The sequence below is a fragment of the Megalops cyprinoides genome, chromosome 4 (assembly GCF_013368585.1).
Source record: "Megalops cyprinoides isolate fMegCyp1 chromosome 4, fMegCyp1.pri, whole genome shotgun sequence".
Taxonomy (NCBI): domain Eukaryota; kingdom Metazoa; phylum Chordata; class Actinopteri; order Elopiformes; family Megalopidae; genus Megalops; species Megalops cyprinoides.
In genome coordinates this window covers 44,439,437-44,461,096 of record NC_050586.1, presented here as the reverse complement: position 1 = coordinate 44,461,096, position 21,660 = coordinate 44,439,437, and the positions used below count along the sequence as shown (strand labels likewise).

Genomic DNA, 21,660 nt, shown 5'->3' with positions numbered 1-21,660 from the left:
CACTCGGCTGCTCACTCGCATTACCTTGCTTCATGGAAACTGCATGTTTGTTTACTTTTGCCTGGTTTACACTGATCTGCATATGTGTTTGTGTGTGTCTGTGCATGTATGCATGTGTTTATGTGTATATGTACATGCATCACCCCAGACCCGTCAGACCCATCAGACGATGATCTGTTCCATCTGTTTGATAAATTCCCTACTCCCATCCCAGATACCTCTACTCCCATGATCCCTCCAGTAGGTGTGCAGGCCGTGGCCCTGAGTCCGGACTCAGTTCGGGTAAGCTGGGCTGACAACTCTGTCTCCAAGAACCAGAAGTCCACTGAGCAGCGCATCTACACAGTCAAGTGGAAGACTAGTTACTCAGCAAGTGGCAAGTATAAGGTGAAGATTGGCTTTTATGTGTCAGCTTGGATATGGTCTGCCACTTAAAATTAGATGCAAAAAAAACATTTGTTGTATAGGTTTCTAAACATCTTGTGAACATCTACTGTATAAGCAAGTTTGAAGATTTTATTAATATTTCTACCATTTCTGCTTTCTGCCTACCTTTATTTGGTCCTCTTAATTATATAATACAGAAGATTCTTGATATTTCCATACGTTTACTATGAACTGTGCACTAATTGGACATCCATGTGCTTAAAAGCATACAGTATGTAAATATCACACTGGATTTTCATAAATTCTTAGATGAATAAGAAATTGAATTATCCATACATTGAGAGCATTGATGAGCTAAGAGCGTTGCTTATGTTCAGCTAAGATAATTTATATTTAGTCTGCTTATTTAAGGGTAAGACTAAAATGAGTCCATTTTGGATACTAAGATTTTGACATACATTCCAACTCATTTTTTTTCATACAGACATAACTGTCCAGGTGTGTATATATTGTATATCAGATAAAAGAAGGTCCTGGATCTCTGACAGTCTCCCTCAGTAGAATCAGTTCTTTCAAGTAATCCCCTCTGCTCTGCTAGCATTAATGCCAATGCTTTCTCTGCCATTGACATCTCCACCTACCCTCTTGTCCAGACTACAGACACCACAGCTCTCAGTCACACCGTCATGGGACTCAAGCCTAACACCATGTATGAGTTTGCTGTCATGGTAACCAAAGGCCGCAAGTCCAGCACGTGGAGTATGACTGCCCATGTAACCACCTACGAATCAGGTAAACCTTCCAGATTGCTGTCTGCTGTTTGACACTTGAAAGGGATCGCCATTTTTCAAGCCTACATTCACTGCAGTGTTTTCACTGTGGGGCTATGTTAGGTGGAGAAATGGTAGCAGATACAAATGCAAAAGGATACAAAAGCAAAAAGACAGGGCTGAAGATCTGGGATGTTTGTGTAACCCTGCGCACACAGGTCAAGGCAAAAATAACAAATAGAAGACAATTAGAAAATGAAAAGAAGACTGAAGTTTAAAATTCACTGGAAAACACAGGAAACTGTCTTGGGGGGGCAGAGGGCCACTGGGGTAGTGAAATCATGCTGAGTCCGTGCAGCCTAAGGCAGTGGCAGTTCTCTCTCAGAGCACCTGAGGATGAACCTGCAGTAAAGAAGAAGAGCATTAACATATTCAGCTCCATTGGCCTCCATGTCGTTTTATGCAGCAATGCTGATGATGCAACCGGCCACAACTGTTAAAAAAATAGGCACAGTTCAGTTGTTAGTGGTAGGAGCAGTACTGCTGCCCTTAGTGCATGGGATGAGGGCTTCCACAGTGTCACCTCTTCTTGTATCATAGATAACAGTAAAACAAATTTCAAATGTGATTTCTTCTCTGTTTTATTTCCATTTGTTGGGAACCGGTCCTAGGAGTTCTTTGATTGGTGTTGACATTGTGTTGCTTTGTGACTTGCCATGGTTTTGTAGTTATGAAAATATTAATGATCAGAATGTTCCAAGAAATACAGGCTAAAAGGTTTACATATTCCATTCAGGGTGCAGGGAGTAAGTCATATTTGGAAGCAACAGGCTTTTTAAATGCTTCTTTGTCTGCTTATGATTTGGTCTGTCTGGGTGCAAGATTAATTGAGGATTATTGTAATTGAGGCTTAACTAATGCCTAAAGTGAGCGGTACTGAGGTAATTCCAGTAGTGACAGGCCCACACTGGTACTTTAAATGAAAACCCTGCCTGATATTAATTTATTTGTCCTGTCTGACAGCTCCAAGCTCCACCCCCAAAGACCTGACTGTTATCAGTCGAGAGGGGAAGCCCCGAGCGGTCCTCATCAGCTGGCAACCACCCACTGAGTCCAACGGCAAGATCACGGGTGAGCTGGCCCTCCCATGGCCACTTCAACCCCCACCACAACTCAATATAACTATACTCATCATGGGTCATGCAGTGAATACATAGCCTTTCTATGGTGTCAAAATAGTTGAATAGGTTTCATATTTGTAAATCACAATATATACATATACTTGTGAAACAAAATGTTGTACTTTTACTGCACTTTGTACATGTTATTACCAGTCCAGACTTGCGAAATAAAATGCTATCAATTTTACAGCCTGCAAAGCTCATGTTTTACCAGTAGGTGATGTACACATGAGCACTGTTTTATTAAAGAATCTGCTATACAAGTATAAAACCTGTTTTACAAAGCTTGATTTATGCATTTCATTGTACAAATGTTGAATACTACCTACATGATTTAGGGTAAGCTAAATGGTTGCCTACACAGTGAATATAATATCTAACCAAGCACGAGAGCCATTGCTGTTGTTCTAACTCAATGTTTCCATTTTAAATAAAATTCTGCCTCTTATAATTTAGCATTCCTGACTTAAGAACCAAACTAAGGAGTATTTGGAAGTGTTTAAATTGCTGAACCATACAAAACATTCTTGCCTGTAGCAGCTAGTATATGTACATGTAGTCGTAGTGTTGAACCATTTTACCTGGTCTCGTAGGGTATATCTTATTCTACACACTGGACAAAAACATGCCGATTGATGACTGGGTAATGGAGTCCATTGGCGGGGATCGCCTCACCCATCAGGTCACAGACCTCAACCTGGACACAGTCTACTATTTCCGCATCCAAGCCAAAAATGCCAAGGGGGTGGGCCCCTTGTCAGACCCTATTCTCTTCAAGATGCCTAAAGGTTGGGTGAATATGCTCACTGCTATAACGCATATGCCCACTGCTGTTATTGGTTAAACTCTGCATCGTTGCTCATTGATCATTGAGTCAATAATCCATTATCATTATCATCCACTGCTAAATTTCTTTTCTATGTGTTTTTGCATTATTGTGTTGTTCTGTTGTCATCATGTATTGTTGTGAGAGTGAATTTTTCTGTTTATGTTTATAATATTAAACATTTTATGTTGTGTATCTTTCATTTTTTGCATAAATAAACCAATGAGATTCTTTGTTATTCACTGACCACATGAACACACCACCAGGGTTTCAAGCACTTGTGCTTGACTGACTAAACAGTCTGAATATGGTGTACAGTTGTAAATAAACAAAACAGATAGCTAGGTTTTATAAACCTAAGAAGTCCCTCAATCAGTCACATTCTAAAACATTTTTTTCAAGACTGATTTTCTCTCTTGTAGTTGTTGAATGATTTCTGTAGTGGCTATTTCCAACTCAAGATGATTCTTTTAGCCTGTGATCACAAAAGTTTTTAGGTACAAGTTATAAAACATTAAAAGCAGTGACTAGGATTCATTACTGCATTTAAGTGTTGTAAAACTTGAATTTTTCACAGGAAAGACACAGTGAATTGGGCATTGTTCACACCTGGCATTAACATGCATCTTGGGTGATCCGATCACAAGTGGACAGCACTAAGTACAGGTGTGAACACACCAAAGACGCACTGAGATCCGATCTCTCAGACCACATTCGGAGGTGCCACATATGGCCACATTCTTTCAGCAGTGTGAATGCAAATGCATTCTGGGCCACATTGAAGGACCGCCTACTCAACTGACGTCCTCTGCTTAAGCGGAAGTACGTGCTCATTTGCGTGGCAAAGGCGTTCACATCGGTGTGATTAGCTGTTTAGCGTGTAAGCTAAAACCGGTGCGATTAGAACACGAGATTGGAAAAACTCTAGCTAATTTTAGCTTTGAGGTAACAGCGATTTAACGTTAAAAAATATAGCAAATGCTAACTGAAAACTATGAGACGCTAAATAACAACGATGTGCGCTACATAGCATGAAAAATGAGTTATGTGCGAAAGGGTTTTAAAGTGCGATAACAGGCAACAACAACAACTAGAGTTTGCAAGCTACCTCAAATGCTTCCAAACCCCAAAGGTGTAATGCAATATACTACATGAAAAATGGTATTATGAATAATACGTGAAGTGTTGTAGTTCTACAAATAAATGTTAGACTATTGTGGAAGTCAAGATTTACGATATCATGAATATCAAGGGGACATTCTAAAACACTTAACGTGGCTTAATGTTCCAAAACTGCCATCAATGATCACCAAATTTCTTTGTCTTGTCAGAAACACTTCCTCCTGTCAAAAAAAACCGAAATCCTACAGACGTGGACAAATTTGTTGGTACCCTTACAGCTCATTGAAACAATGCTTCATTCCTCCTGAAAAGTGATTAAATTAAAAGCAATTGTCTCATGTATACCTGCATGCCTTTGGTATGTCATAGAAGTAAAGCAAAGAAAGTGTGAAAAGAGACAAATTATTGCTTATTCTACAAAGATATTCTAAAATGGCCTGGACAGATTTGTTGGTACCCCTAGAAAAGACTATAAATAATTGGATTATAGTGATACTTCAAACTAACTATTATCTTTAATTAGTATCACACATGTCTTCAATCTTGTAATCAGTCATTCAGCCTATTTAAATGGAGAGAAGTAGTCACTCTGCTGTTTGGTATCATTGTGTGCACCACACTGAACATGGACCAGAGAAAGCAAAGGAGAGAGTTGTCTGAGGAGGTCAGAAAGAAAATAATAGACAAGCATGTTAAAGGTAAAGGCTATAAGGCCATCTCCAAGCAGCTTGATGTTCCTGTGACTACAGTTGCAAATATTATTAAGAAGTTTAAGGTCCATGGGACTGTAGCCAACCTCCCTGGACGCGGTCACAAGAGGAAAATCGACCCCGGGTTGAACAGAAGGATAGTGCGAATGGTAGACAAAGATCCAAGGAAAACTTTCAAAGAGATGCAAGCTGAACTCCATGGTCAAGGTACATCAGTGTCTGATCGCACCAGCCGTCGTTTTTTGAGCAACAGTGGGCTCAATGGAAGAAGACCCAGGAGGATTCCACTGTTGAAAGAAAAACATAAAAAGGCCAGACTGGAATTTGCTAAAATGCATATTGACAAGCCACAATGCTTCTGGGAGAATGTCCTTTGGACAGATGAGACAAAATTGGAGCTTTTTGGTAAGTCACAGCAGCTCTATGTTCACAGACGAAAAAATGAAGCTTTCAAAGAAAAGAACACCATACCTACTGTGAAACATGGAGGAGGCTCGTTTATGTTTTGGGGTTGCTTTGCTGCGTCTGGCACGGGGTGCCTTGAGTCTGTGCAGGGCACAATGAAATCTCAAGACTATCAAGGTATTCTGGAGCAAAACGTACTGCCCAGTGTCAGAAAGCTCTGTCTCATTCGCAGGTCATGGGTCCTCCAACAGGATAATGACCCAAAACACACAGCTAAAAGCACACAAGAATGGCTAAGAACAAAACATTGGACTATTCTGAAGTGGCCTTCTGTGAGCCCTGATCTGAATCCTATTGAACATCTATGGAAAGAGCTGAAACATGCAGTCTGGAGAAGGCACCCTTCAAACCTGAGACAGCTGGAGCAGTTTGCTAAGGAAGAGTGGGCCAAAATACCCGTTGACAGGTGCAGAAGTCTCATTGAGAGCTACAGAAATCGCTTGTTTGCAGTGATTGCCTCTAAAGGTTGTGCAACAAAATATTAGGTTAAGGGTCCCATCATTTTTGTCCGTGCCATTTTCATTTGTTTTATTATTTAAAATATTCTGTTGAATAAAAAATCAAAAGCAAAGTCTGATTTTTATTAAATATGGAATAAACAATGCTTTATGACAATTATTTTTGTCAGTTTCAAGTTATTTCAGAGAAAATTGTGGGTTCTTCTTTTTTTGTGGAAGGGTACCAACAAATTTGTCCACGTCTGTAGGAGTATGGTCGTTATCTCACTACGTTTTCCTCTCCACTGACGCCCATTATAAGGAAAAAGCTTAACGTGGCTTAATGTCCCAAAACAGCGATCAATGATCACCAAATTTGTCTGACATCTCACATGTCATAAACACTATCTCCTATCAAAAAAGGTCCATACTCATAGGGTTTTGATTTTTTGACAGATGGAAGTGTTTATGACAAGAGATGGCCCAGAGAAATTTGGCAATCATTGATTGCTGTTTTGGAACATTAAGCCACTTTAAGCCCTTTCACGTTAAGCATTTTAGAATGTCCCTTCTTCCATAACAAGCGCGCTTCGGTTTTAAAAAAGTAGCCTAATTCATAGATGTATTCACAACACTAGCAAACCAGCAAACACCCTTTGTTATTAACATTATGAAACATTTCCATTGCCGTGAATAACATAAGAAACTTTGGAAACATAATATCTTGCTTAGCCTATTTAATTCAACCATACTGGCAAGGTGCCAGACAAATACGGTGAAGTTCAAAATGTTCTAATCTAGCGTTTATGCCTTTTCCAACGATAAACAGAATTTAACAAAAGATCCGCTGCGGCTGAGTTAAGGGTATTTAATTTCAGTGATGAACGGAATCTAGCTTTCTAGTCAACTAGGTTTTCATTTACAGATACAACACGCATTATTTCATAGTGACAGTCATAACAAGATTCGTTCAAGTGGACCTTTAAATGATGCGTAAACTTACATCTGCAAACGGAAATGATGTATGTGTTTATTTGCATATAGAGCGGGGAAGTGAGATCTGATCACAAGTGGTCCCTCGAGACGCATGTGGGGACGCATTTTAATGCCAAGTGTGAACAGACGTATTTAGAGCTGTCCACTTGTGATCGGATCACCCAAGACGCATGAACAGGGCCTTAGACACTGTTGTCAAAAAATTATCTACACTTCCATGTGTCTAAAGATGTTGAGTATTGATGGTTGGAGAAATTAGTAATTGTTGATCCATTGATTGTTTCAAAACCAGTCTGCATAAAATTGTTTATTTGCTCGGTAGGAGCAAATATCCATGGTGACTTACATACCATGACTCCATTAGCATATAATCATTTCATACAGCTGGATATCTTTTGAAGAGAGTCAGCTGAAGTACATTGGTCAAGGGTAAAACATGTGTGTCCCTACTAAGTTTTAATGCTTCCAGTTGCCCATGCTGTTTCCTAACCACCACTTTACAAATGCTGCACTGTCTCATTATCTTACAGAAGAATGTTTTATACGGTACGTGCCAAGGGAGGAGGAACAATGACTTGGCAGAAATAGCCCCTTTTCTACTACTTCATTGTTTGACAGTACAGACAGTACAGAGACCAAGGGTTTTGAATGGAGATCGTCGCTAACGCAGGCTTCTGACACAGACTCCCATCACGCTGTCACAGCACAGAGGGCGCAGCCACTGCTTCAGTAACATTGTCCATTTCTCTCCTCTTTCTTGTAGTCGAGCACCCTGACAAAATGGCTAACGACCAAGGTAGGTTGCATCCAATCTGTCAAGCTCTGCCTCAATGTGAGGATGCAGATGATGCCAGCTGCAAGCCTCGCTGATGTCCCTGCCCTTTACCTGTTATATTACCTGCCGGCAGGACATTTTGCGCTGTAATAATTAATCTCCATAATTAAGTCATGCTCTGCTGCAGCCGACCTTCAGGGTGAAAATGTAAATGGGCTGGAGAGGAGACGTTTATCTGTACAGCAGCACCCAACATAGCGAAGTTAGTGGGAGGGGAAAAAGCTGTCCTCGGGGGAAAAGAGGGCAAGGGCTTATTAATCGTTTCTCAGAAGCTTCCCCTCATAGAGGAATTGCAAGTCTCCATCCACTGTTCATTCCTCAAATGCGTCTTACAGCCAAATTAAAACATGAAACAGAATTAGGTTGCCACCACCTCACTTACTTGTGCCTTATCTCTTTCATGAGTGATTTTCTGTGCTGTGAATTACCTTTTCAGGACCTCAGTTCCTAACCCTTTGGAAAAATGAAATTGGGGATCTTGTTTCTGAATCATCCTTTTGAATTCTGAGTTATATTATGTAAAGGAAAAAAAGTCTTTTAAAATACAATAGCAGCCATTTAATTTCCCATCGACTTCCAGTCCACTTTCTGGTTTGCCTTGTAACAATCTAACTAATAAGATTTCGCTTGGAGCTGCAGTAATAATTAAGACATAGGATGGGTGCTTTACTCTACATCTGTGTAAGTATGAAGTTAACAATCTTCCCTGAATAAAGTCTCTACATTTTTAAAAATTAACTTCGTAAACCAGAGGAGGCCTGTACTCACATATTTGCATCAGTGTCAGAAGTTGTGAATAAGCAACTGTTTGACAGTGAAAATTCCTTTAATTTCATTACATTCATTCACTACATTCCCATTACAAGCAAAAGCCTACTTATGTGATTATCAACACATTACTTACATTAGAAGTGACGGTAGTTACATATACATATAATATGTAGAATAAACCCATCAACCCAATAAACCCATAAACCCATCATTAAACAGACATTATTATAAACGTTATGGGTGGAAGCACAAAAACTAGTGTTTTTGCCATTTAACAGGTAATTCAGGTGTCATTACAGTGCAGTGATATATGGGAGTTGGCCACTGTATATTTACATAGGATGCAATGTCAGAAGTTATACTGAACAAAGTTTCAAGATATCCTTAGCAGGATATCACCCATCCTTTTGTGACCTTGGAAATGAACTGAATGTGGAAGTTGGCTAAATGAGATGTGTGACTACAGTAAAAGCCATTGTGGATCAGAGTCCCCTTTACAACAAATAAATCAAAATGTCTGCTCAGGAGGCTTTTGAAACCTGAGTCCTAGGATTGAGGGGCCTGAAGCTCTCAGTGCCCTCCTATGCTTTTAACAGTGTGGTCACAATTTTTTTTACTAGAACGTTACTAGAAGAACATTGGTAACGGGCAAAGAGTGTTTTTGGCTGTTTATCAGGCCCACATGAGAACATCATAGGGTATCTTATTTTCTAAGACCTGCATTGTAAACATTCTTATCGCAAATCCTTCTAAAATCTAAGATAGTTCATTGAGGAAAATAAAAGACTTGGTAAGACAGTAACACTTTCTACTAAGGTCCCATAAATTAACCACTAATTAAAACATAAGTGGTGTTAGTTGTGATGAACATTAATTCTTTTGCAGCCTGTGTCCTGGAGTAGTCACTACTCACCCTGTGTAAATGACTTATGAATGCTCATCAAATATCAGTTGCTATACATTACTTGGCTAATTCTGCGCTACCTGCTCAAAAGTCATTTGGAATGAATAATGTCCACTTCAGGGCAGGCAATAAATGTTAATCATATTTTAATAATGTTAATTAATGGTCAATTAATGAATCAGAAACATAAGTTTATTTGCCAAGTACAAATGTACAAGGAATTTCTCTTGGTGCAGGTGCCAACATTCAAAACATAAATGCAAACAGAACTATACAATACAAAATAATACAATAAATACAATACAATATCATTAAAGACACTGCAATACCATTGGTTATGTGCATTTCTGCAATGAGTTTACAGTTTACAGTTCCAATATGGGATCTGTGGGATGGACAATTAAAGTATAAGAGTGCAACTGGACAGGGGGCAGATATGGGAAGGGTCCTTATATGAAAGGATTACAGCCTGGGAAAAGAAGCTGTTCAGGCGATGTGTAGTCCTAGTCTTTATGGATCTTACTCTCACTCTGCATTTAAAGGGTAGCCGCTGGAAGAGAGAGTGGCCAGGATGTGAGGGATTGGCTATAATTTTCCCCACCCTCTTCCTCATCCTGGATAAGTACAGGTCTGTGTGTGGGGGGCGGGGGGGTGCTGACAATCAATGATCTTCTCTGCACATCACACAATATGCTGCAGTTTCTGCATAGAGTGCAAAGATACAGATCTGAACCAGATGGAAATGGAGGATTTCATCACTGATTCAGTTATGGCTGTATAGAATTGGACCAGTAGCTCTTGTGACAACTTGTATGTTTTGAGTTGTCGCAGGAAGTACATATGCTGTTGTGCTTTCTTGATTATTGTGATGATCTTCCTGTTCCACTTGAGATCCTGTTGGATGATGGAGCCTAGGAATTTATGGGACTCCACTCTGCTGACCATGGTGCCATTTATTGCCAAAGACAGGTGTGGGGTGGGATTCTTCCTGAAGTCAATAACCATCTTGACCATTTTTTGTGTGTTTAGCTCCAGGTTGTCAACTTCACACCATGACACCACAGGGTTTGCTTCCTCCCGATATGTGGACTCATCACCATTTGAGATGAGGCTAATCAGGGTAATGTCATCAGCAAACTTTAGAAGTTTGACAGATTCACTGTTAGAAGTGCAATCATTGGTGCAGAGTTAGTAGAGCAGTGGGGAGAACACACATCCTTGAGGAGCGCCAGTGCTGTGGAAGAGGGGTTCCAAAATGTAGTTACCCAACTTACTGTAGCCTGTACTGTCTCTTGTTGGCTAGGAAGTCCTGGATCCAGTGACAGACAGGGGATGGCATGTTAAGCTGTTTTAGTTTTTCCAGTAGTAGGTTAGGGATGATAGTAATGAAGGCACATCTAAAGTCTACAAAAAAGATGCAGGCATAAGTGTGAGGGCTCTCTCGGTGCTTCAGTATATGGTGCAAAGACAAGTTGATGACATCATCAACACCCCTGTTAGCTCTACATGCAAACTGCAGGGGGTCCTAGAGGGCATCAGTCGTGGTTCTGAGGTAGTGCAGAGTGAGTCTCTCAAAGCACTTCATGACAACAGAGGTTAGGGCAACTGGCCTGTGGTCATTCAAGCTTGAGATCTTTTGTTTCTTGTGGACTGTGATGATTTTGTGAGGTTTTGAAGCAAGCAGGCATAGTGCGTTGGGCCAGACTGATTAAAGAGATCAGCCAGGATGAGAGATAGCTGTTCTGCACAGTGCCTAAGTGTCAGCGGTGAGACATGATCAGGGCCGGCTGCTTTTCTGATCTTTTGTTTCTTGAGAATACAGCTGAGTTGATGGCTGGTGATAGTGATAGGAGCTGGGGGGGTGGGGGGTGTAGGTGTAGGGAGGTTAATATCAGAAGGGGGCGGGGCGGGAGTTGGGGGCAAACAGATTGTCTTTGAGCAGCGGTCCCCAACCTTTTTTGCACCACGGACCAGCTTCGGTCCGGCCATTGGGGGGGGGGGGGGGGGGGGGGGGTGGGTGGTGGCAGTTGGAGAGTATCACGACACAACCAGAATATCAGTTAGGCCTATAAGTTTAGTATGGCCGCTTTTTCATAACATTTTAGTTTAAGTAGGTCTAACGTGATGATAGAGAATAGATAATAGAATAGAATGGCTTTATTGTCATTGCACATTGTTGTACAACGAAATTTGCTGTGCAGCCCCTGAGACGGTACATTGACATTCTACACATGTACACATGTACACAAACACACAATAGAAAAAAATATATACAAAAGAAAAAAAAATATATATAATAAAAATATAATAAAAATAAATAAATAGAATAAAAAAGAAGTGGCATATCAAAAGCTACAGTTTTATATTGTACTTTTGTTATTGCACCATGAAGAAATATTATTGCACTGTGGCAAAAAGTACAACTGTACCAGTATTATTGCACTTATAAACATTATTGCATGTTATATACAGAATGTATGGGAATACTATTCCAGTTGTGGTGGGGGGGGGGGGGTGTAGTGAGGTCAGTTTTTGAGCTGTTTTTGAGCCTGGAAGTGCGGGACTTTAAGGCCCTGTAACGCCTACCAGATGGCAGCAGAGAGAAGAGGTAATGGCAGGGGTGAGTTGCATCCCTCAGAATGCTGCTGGCTCTGCGGAGGCAGCATGATCTGAAGGTGTCTTTCAGTGAGGGCAGGGGTAGTCCAATTATTTTCTGGGTTGTGTTTATGACTCTCTGAAGAGCTCTCCTGTCTGCTGATGTACAGTTAGCATACCATGCTGTAATACAGTATGTCAGTACACTCTCAACAGAGCAGTGGTAGAAGGACACAAGCAGCTCCGTGGACAAGTTGGTCTTCCTAAGTGTCCTTAAAAAGTATAGCCGCTGTTGAGCTTTCTTGACCAGAGCAGTGGAGTTGACTGTCCATGTGAGGTCCTCTGTGATGTGGGTTCCTAGAAACTCGAAGCTAGAAACCCTCTCCACCACTTCTCCTTTGATGTGTAGAGGAGAAAGGTCCTCGTGGTGTCTCCTGAAGTCTATGATGAGTCTCTGATGAGTAAGTTATTCTCTGTGCACCATCCTGCCAGTCTGCGGACTTCATCTCTGTAGGCTGTCTTATCCCCATCTGAGATCAATCCCACCACTGTTGTGTTGTCTGCAAATTGAATGGTTGTGTTTGAGGGATATTTGGGGACACAGTCATATGTGTAAAGAGAATAGAGGAGGGGACTCAGCACGCAGCCTTGTGGTGCGCTGGTGTTGAGGGATAGGCTTGGGGAGACGTGGGGGCCAAGTCTGACTGTCTGTGGGCGGTTGGACAGGAAGTCCTTGATCCACATGCACAGTGGTTTACTCAAGGAGTTTGGTGACCAACCTGCTGGGAACAATAGCGTTGAATGCAGAGCTGTAGTCTATAAAAAGCATCCTCACATATGTCCCCTTCTGTTCCAGGTGGGTCAGTGCTGTGTGGAGAGCCGTGGCGATGGCATCCTCTGTAGATCTGTTTGCTCTGTAGGCATACTGGTGCTGGTCCAGGGCGGGGGAGAGGTTGGATTTGATGTGCTTCAAAACCAGTCTTTCAAAACACTTTGCTATGATGGGTGTGAGTGCCACTGGTCTATAGTCATTCAGACCGCTGATGTTGGTCTGTTTGGGCACTGGTATGATTGTGGCTGATTTCAGACAGGCAGGTACAGTAGCCTGGGAGAGGGACAGGTTGAAGATCTCTGAGCACTCTTCCTGGAATCTATTAAAATATTCATATAATAATAGTAAAAAACATATATTAAAAAACGTTAAGTGCATATTTTTCTCAATGACCATATATTAAAAACATTGCAACTTACCATGTCGCTGAATCAGTGGGAGCCCTGAGTTTGTTTCCCAGCAGTAAGACGGTCCCATATAGGGGTGATCGAGACAGTTACACCCGTAAGTGTGTTCCTTATGTCCAGTCTACTTCGTAAATTTCGTTTTTGTTGTCGTCATTGCGGAAAACCCCAATTCACAGAGATAGGATTTTGGAAATGGAAGCAACGTTTTCAGTGCTTTTGTGGCTATCTCAGGATATTCAGCCTTGATTTCAATGACGTTTGTTTTTTTTTATTCATGTCAGCTAGCTAGCTAGTACAAAGTCGGCAACACAGCTCACACTGACTGTAGTAAGTGATGAACTTGCGGCGCGCACGTTACTCACGTTCAAAATCTGTAAACTGTTGTAGGACAGCCAGTCACAACCAATGAGGGAAGTGGTGGCTGTTGAAGGCAGATGCGTCCATTTGCGTCTTTGGAAGTAGTGATGTTAAAATCTGCCTATCAAATATCTCAAATCTGACTCCATTTTATGCCAACCTACATTTTAGTTCCCCAATTCCCAATTCTACTTAGCATCCCAGGAATTCTTAGTTCACTTTGGCTTGTAGGTGATCAGGCTACATAGTCCACGATGTAGGATACCGTACCAGCACATTTAATATAACTCGCTGCTGTGTTATACTCTAAATCATAGAATATACGTTAGGCAGCCCACCTAGGGACTGCAGACTCATCAGAATAGTGCAATACTTAAGACTGACTATGAGCGTAAGTATCAGTGGGTTTTGAGCGGTACGGCAAGAACATATGGAAAAACCTTGAATCCTGCTTTGTGCGTCGTTACAAATGGCCAAATGAGAAATCACAAACAAAGGTTAAGGCTAATATCTTTATTAATCCAAATTGTCCCAATTAAAAGTATCCCAATCAGGTAGAAGTTCCAGAATTACAGTAAACAGTATGGCAGGGTGCAAATGATGGCAAATATAAACAGCCTACCTATGCAGAGTCACGTGGCTATACGCTTGGTGCGCAGGAGTCCGTGCTGACGGTGCTCCCTGAGTGCAGAAATCTTTCCCTTTATATACCTGAACCTTAAGGAGTTGGTCAGCACATGAGGTGGGGTCATGGACAGAGCCCCAATAGGTTTTGTCCTTATCTGGCTATTGATTGGTGCCGGTGTTTATTCTTGTCCCATTATTTGGGGCATGTGCATTGGTGTTCATTCTTTCATCTTGCTGAGCGACTAAGGGTTAGGAGACCCTCTACTGTTAGAGAACTATCACCCCTTTGCTACTCGCATTGTATGGATCAAAATGAGACCAAACAAGACATGTGTACCTTGAACCAAACAGAATATACAGAAATAATAGTTGATAGTTGCAGGTTGGGATTTCACCACTGGTCAGGAGGAAGGGTCCCTGAGGGATTTGGGATCATCAAGATCCCGTGCCCTCTGACTCTCCCTACCCCCTGGTGATCCATCCTGTCGTACAGTTCCTTGGTGTGGAGGAGCGGGGACACATTCCTCAGCCAGGTGGTTTGTCATTTATGGCCCAAGAATGCTTACTTGAGCAACAGTCCCTTATTTAGTGTGCCACAGTCCGTATGTTGTCAGGCGTCTCCCATTCCCACCTTACACTGTTGTGGGTGTGACAGAGATATTAGAGTGGTGCAAAAAGGACCAATAGACTGCACCAAGCATGTAATTACTGCACGAATAGCCTATAACTGTATATAATTATTATGTTTATATTATTTTATTTTACCGATTCAAAAAAATTAAAAAATAAATTATTTATCCTTTCCGTGCAGCCCGGTAGCGAATGTGCTGCAGCCTGGTAGCGGTCCGTGGCCCGGTGGTTGAGGACCACTGTCTTTGAGTGAGTGTGGCTGGGTTGGGGAGGGGGGGTGGGGTGGGGTGAAAGTCCTTTATTTTTCAAATCTGGAGTAGAAGGTGTTAAGCTGGTTTGGGAGTGAAGGGTCTGCCACAGCGTTGATGGGTTTATGTTTGTAGATTGTGATAGTCTGGAGTCCCCTCCAGATAGAAGAGCAGTCATTAATGGAGAAGTGGAGTTCCAGTTTGTCCCTATATCTGCACTTGGCAGTTTTGACTGGTTTATTGAGTGTATACTTGGCCCTCTTGTATGCGTCCCGGTCACCACTCCTATCGGCATCATCCCTGGTGGAGCTTAATTTCCCCAGCTCAGAAGAGAACCAAAGCTTGCTGTTGTTATACCTATACACAGACTTTGTAGGGATGCAGGTCTCCTCACAAAAACTGATGTAAGAGGTAACTGCCTCAGCATAATCATCCAGGTTGTCGTTGGTGGTTCTGAAAACATCCCAGTCTGTGGAGTCCAAGCAGTCCCGCACATCCTCTATGGCCTCAGAGGACCATATTTTCACTGCTTTCACCTAAATTGTTCCTGACATAGCAATTAATAGCCCTGTAAGTGCCTTTGACTGGGCAAGCATTTGGAGCATCTAAGTTTACCTTATTTTTAATTTCTCAGAAATGCACCCTTGGAGCTCCGTATTCTATATTTTTTTCAGGTATCGGTATATAAATTATGGCTGTGATTATAGCACAGCCATGATTTATATACCGATGTGTCTATATACCATTTTCTGATGTGTCTATGTGTGTCTGAGTGCATTAGACAGATGTGTACAGAATATGAAAGCAAAATGCTTTAAGTGGATTTCACAGTCATTACTTTGCAGAAAAGAAAAGTTTTGGAGAGAATTTGCTTGATGTTCATTTTTTGCCTCATTTTCTATGCAGATATGGCCCTAGGAAATATATCATTCTGTACTCTATTTTTCACAGTTGATCCAGGAAAGAAATGCATGATATTGTTTTCCACTACACTTTCTTTGTCCTCTGTCTGCCTCCATCAGTTTCTTCCAAAAATCGTGTTTTCTAGTGTATGGCAGGCTGATTAATACATATATTAATAATATAAAGTATACTTACAAGGTGGATCCTTTAAATGTATGTATGAAGATGTATTAAGTGGCTATTAAATCCTACCCCTGTTTTGTTATTAAAATCAGGCAACAAATTTATTTAGTAAATTTAGCATTCTCACAATCAAACATTAACAAGTTAACAAATCCTTACTTTGTATGTTGGAATTCATTAGAAAACAGTATTCATTATCGAACCTCCATCAATCAATTGAGTCTCGATGAATTTCATCAGCTTACACCTTCACATTTCAGACCTCAGAGAAAGCGTTATGTTGTGTTTAAAGAAAGTAAACGTTCAACACTTAATCGACAGTCGCGCAGGTTTATCAGCTGGGGTGAGTCTCAATGTAAAATTTAATATTTGTGAAACAAGCTTTTCTGTGTTGAGTTTTAATGCCTGCCTAATTACAATGTTGTTATTGCCACTGTGCCAGCTTGTTTAGTCCACCTTTTCATAAGCAGAGTTGCAGAGAGGTGGAGAGAACTTGACTGTGTCAAGATAAGATAAGATCTTGGAAATTATTGAGCCACACCCTTATTTAGAGCAAAAATCTTCAGGGAACAACTTCTGGAAAGCACTTCTGGGTTTACTTGTCCACATCTCATGTCTGAATCGGCCCCAAAATGAAGATCCAGATAAGCCTGTTACTTGCTCAACATTATGATCTCAGCGGTCACAAACAAATGTGTAATAAAGGTAACACTGAAATCCTAGATAAATACAAACAGGAAAGCAGGAGGATTGAAAAGTGGAGGATGTCATCTGGTTTAATGCCATACTGCCATTGTGCCATTGTGTTGGAAAAAGGGAGATGACTATGCTGTCTATGCATGTATTGTACATACGCACACACATACACATCACGCATAAATTTGGTCAAAGTGATGTGTTGTCTTTCCATGGTGGATCAATATGATATTAAACAGAAGGTTTCATTGTTTTATGTGTTAAATAATTTGGGAAATAATCTCATTGGCCTTATTTACATGCATAATTGTATTTATTTGCATACCTCTGTTTTTTTCTTTTACCCATTGAATCAATTTACCTAATGTGAATAACAATCTACCTAATGTGAATAACAATCAGTAAGTATGTGTGTTCCATGAAATGTCAAATAAAAACAGACACCATATGAGGTAGTGATAAAGGTACTATTTAATGGCTGATAGCAGAGAAGAGTAATCTTCATTGACCTCATAACTTGATACAGTAAATATCTAACTTCACAAAACAGCATCCCAAATATCAGCAATTTGGATTCAAATGTGTTATTTTGACAAGCCATTATTACATTTTTTAGACATAATTACATAATTTCACCACGTTGATTACTGAACTAACTCAAATAAAAAGACTTTTTAATGAGTGCTTCTTCAGCTGTTAAAAAGATATCACTTCAACACCACTTATACCAGCTCTCTGATCCACAGGTCGCCATGGTGACGGAGGCTACTGGCCATCTGACACAAGTCTGATTGATAGGAGCACGCTGAACGGTAAGCACAAGAGTTGAATTAGCGCTGGGCTCTGATACCATGAAATAAATGCTGAATGCAAAGGATAACTGTCTTTCAGCTGAAGCCCTCGGGGTTTCACCCCAGCAGCTATACCCATCCATGAGACACTACACTACACAGGGGCTCAGGGTATGTTGACATCCAACACGTCATCGTCTATGTTTAGGGAGATCTCCCTGAAAAAGGCCAAAAACTCAGAACTACCCTGTGTGTCTGTGTCCTTGTTGTTTTATTTTGGCACTGCTATTTCTCTTCTACTGTTCATTCATTTATTTCAGTCAAAGGCTAAGGTATGACTTGCAGGTTCTATTATAATTGTAAAAAATCCTCAAAAGTACGTTTGTTTTCTATATTATCACTAAGGTGCATTCAAAAAAAGTCACTATTTGTTGTGCACAATTTACCTACTCATGAAGGCTAAGAAGAGCAGACTTATCTCCTACTGTCTTAATTGCGATTATGTTGGGTCCTTGGCCTTCCCCCCCTCAACAGGCTTCCTCTGTAGGTGCTTGATGAAATTGTAAATGTTCAGGATCAATGGAACATGTACAAGCAATTAGAACAGAAAGGAATATCAAAATGAGTAAAAGCAATCATACCTGTCAGGCTCAGGAGATCACAGAGGGGACGTCACAGCAGGGAGTCGTTGTATTTGCATTTCAAGAAGAAAATAAGTGGGAGGTGGAATGGCAAAATTAAAGTCAAAAAGAAGTAAACTGAATTGGAAGCATGACAGCTGAAAACCTGTGAAGGCGTGCAGCAGGGGCTGGAGATTCAGTTCCTGAGCTGCGCAGGTTGACAAGAGTGGCACAGCACAGCTGAGAGCAGCAATGCAGCCTCACGCTTGACAGCTCAGGCCAATTCCTGCTGGGATAGACCAGTCCAAAGCAGGGAGGCAACAATGATTCAGACACATGGGTTGCCCACTGAACTGTACCCTGGATGCAGGTACCTGACAACCACCTGTACATAATCATCAATGTGGGCAACGCCCCCGTGGTGGGTCACTTTGCACTGGATGTCCAGATTTAATGAAAAGGGAGGATACCACTCAGCCACCCCTGGAGACATTGTGAACTTGGCAGATGGCATGTGATCACAGAGCGTAATAAACAGAGGTAACGTAGTACAGTGCAGTCCGCTTATAGGAAATTCTGAGAAAAATCAACTGCATATGGTTATGCAAAACATTGGGACAGTATCATTCCTAAACTAACACTAGTTTGAAAAAAACTTAGCTTATAAGAATAGATTTGGGCTTACTCAGAACATACTCACAACATGTAGTCCACTACTCAAGGGAGTGCTACCAAGCATGAAAGAAATGCATCATTAAAAGAAATGCAACAGAGAAACTGGGCACTGTACAGCCCATGCTATCTTAAGATTCTACAAAGAACTAAGGAGGCATCAAATCATGAAAACTAATGCTAACCAACAAAATGCCAGAATCATCGTGGAGAGACAGAAATAATTAACAAAAGTCAAATGTTTCCTTTATGTTTTAATTTATTCATGAACACAAGGCTTAAAACTCAAGTACATTCAAATTCATTCAAGTTATTCAGTCAGTGACATTCAAATAATTAATGTGTGTCATGTTATTTTTATTTGACTTAATAAAAGATTCTTTAAAATGCTGATCACATGTATGTTCAATTCTGTGTTTGAGATGAATTTAATGAAGTTCTTAACAAAAAACATTGTTTACAACATAAATGTCAATTATACCTTCATTTGGAACTCTAAAGAATTAATTAAATCATCCTACACTTGACCCTATGTTCACTGTACTTCTGTAACAAATAAAAGGACAACGCAAAACTTGAATTGAGTGCCAGCATCACTCTCCTTTTAAATCAAATTTTCATACTTGCTGCCTTCTCCTTCATTTATGCTCCACTCACAAAGACTCTGTAACAATGCCATGAGGTTTGGTGAAACCTGAAGTAAATGTGCCATTCATTCTTCCCCCAAAACCTTGTAGATGGTCACAATGTCAAATGCCTAGATCAGAAAGGCTCCTGATTAATTTAATTTAATTTTATTTTATTTTATTACCATTCTATAACCCAGGCACTTGTGCATGGATTTAATTAAAATTTACTTGAATGTTCTCACTGTTCCCAAGAAGGTTACAGTAGCACCTTGTTCACATAATAGATAATTAGGAATGATGTGTACACAAGTAATGAAATATTACATTTACAAAATACAGATACATAGATATGTATAGATTAATGAAGAAACACATTTGCCTGAATGAAGGAAATTACATTTTAAATGTTTTTCTTTAATCATTAAAAATATATTAATTTTGTTTTAGTACTGTTTCACTGCTCAAATTCTCAAATTACTGACATTACTTTTTTTTCCCAAATATTACATCTTGGACTGCTGATACTATTACACGTACAAGCAGGGCCATACACAGGGCCACAAAAATACTGAGGTCATGGTATTAAAACATGAAAATGCATTTTTTATAGCAATAGGCATCTACCATTTACACATATTATGTGATCAGAACTTTCCACCTACATTCACTTGGCGCGATGTGTTCATTCAACAATTGAGACTATTCCTCTAGGACATTTTTGGCAAAGATAACATTCATATATGATAAGGTAAAGGATAACATTAAATGGTTGTATCGAGCTAGCTATCTACCTGCCTACTTAATGTCAATTTACTATAGGTGGTGCTAGCTTAGATGATTGTAGATGAATACAGAGACAGGTAAAGTATTGTTTGCAACAGTCTTTAAATGACCCTTGAGCAAATGTAGACATCTTTAGTTGTCTTGGTTGGGTCAAGGCTACCGGCAACAGATAGTGAAGGTAACCAATTAACTGGCTGGCTGGCTGTTGGCTGTCTTTGCTGACGTTAGCCGGCTATCACTTCAACATTTATGTCCAATGTTGATTATGAATCTAACTAGGTAGTTACCATCATTGCTAATAAGGGATATATTACATTTCTATTTTTAGATTTCACTGTGAGAAAATATTTGTGATTACATAACTCACCGTCAACACACTGCCAAATATCGTTCTGGATTGATGGGGTATTAGTAGTTGGCAGGCCCGGCCCAAACTAATTTGGCACCCTAGGCGAAAATTTAGGTGGCGCCCCCCTTGCATCGGAGTAAATTCGACTGCTGGTGTACATACTCACAAGAAACTGAATAGCTTTGTCTTCGACATTCTTTTATTTGCGATTGCAAAATCAAAACACTTGGAACAAATTAGAAAGAAATACAATAAAAATATGAAATGAATTTTTGAAATACAATATGAATAGCTTAAATAAAGTATAAGATTTAAATAGCCACAAAATAAAAAAAGTGTAAACCAGTGGCATAAAATTAATTATAAATACAATATAAATAAGGCACTGCACACAATAAGATATTAAAAAACAACAGTATCGGCAAAAAAATTACAAGAATATCAAGGGGGGGGGGGGGGGGGGGGGATCTTATGAAGACATCTAGAAGACATCTGCTGTTGAGGTGGAGGAAACAGGAGGAGCGCTTGATGCTGTAGATGACCCAAGATTTGCGGGGGTGGGACTGAGAAACCTCAACAGCGCATCTGAAGAGAGAAGAGGAATATATTACACCAATCTAATAATAAATATGATATGATACATAATACGATTTTAAGAATAAACTGAAATATGAAAAATTAAAAATCTAAGGGATATGTGCATGATGACTACCCTGTACATGTTTAATACTTTTCTGATATGCAAATGATATAAGATTCAATTTTTGTCATTACAAGGAAATGCTGATTAGCAGAATGCAAAGAAGTAGTAAACTGCACTATAATATAGAATGTAGGAATGCTAAGGTATGCTATAACAGGAATGATGTGCACTGTGCAGGCTTAAAACTATAGGAAAAGGAATAACACGTTAGCTTTTTGATTAAGGCTAATA

At 40.2% G+C, this 21,660-nt stretch overlaps 1 protein-coding gene across 1 annotated transcript in view; it reads left to right on the top strand.

The window, feature by feature from the left end:
- The window catches only part of LOC118776507 (netrin receptor DCC-like), a 195,831-nt gene that overhangs the window by 149,638 nt on the left and 24,533 nt on the right, over nt 1–21,660 (top strand). The window contains exons 17-22 of the mRNA XM_036526869.1: nt 149–387; nt 1,041–1,179; nt 2,181–2,288; nt 2,932–3,126; nt 7,658–7,690; nt 17,629–17,694. Coding sequence (XP_036382762.1) covers nt 149–387; nt 1,041–1,179; nt 2,181–2,288; nt 2,932–3,126; nt 7,658–7,690; nt 17,629–17,694 — 780 coding nt within the window. The remainder of the gene's footprint in view (nt 1–148; nt 388–1,040; nt 1,180–2,180; nt 2,289–2,931; nt 3,127–7,657; nt 7,691–17,628; nt 17,695–21,660) is intronic.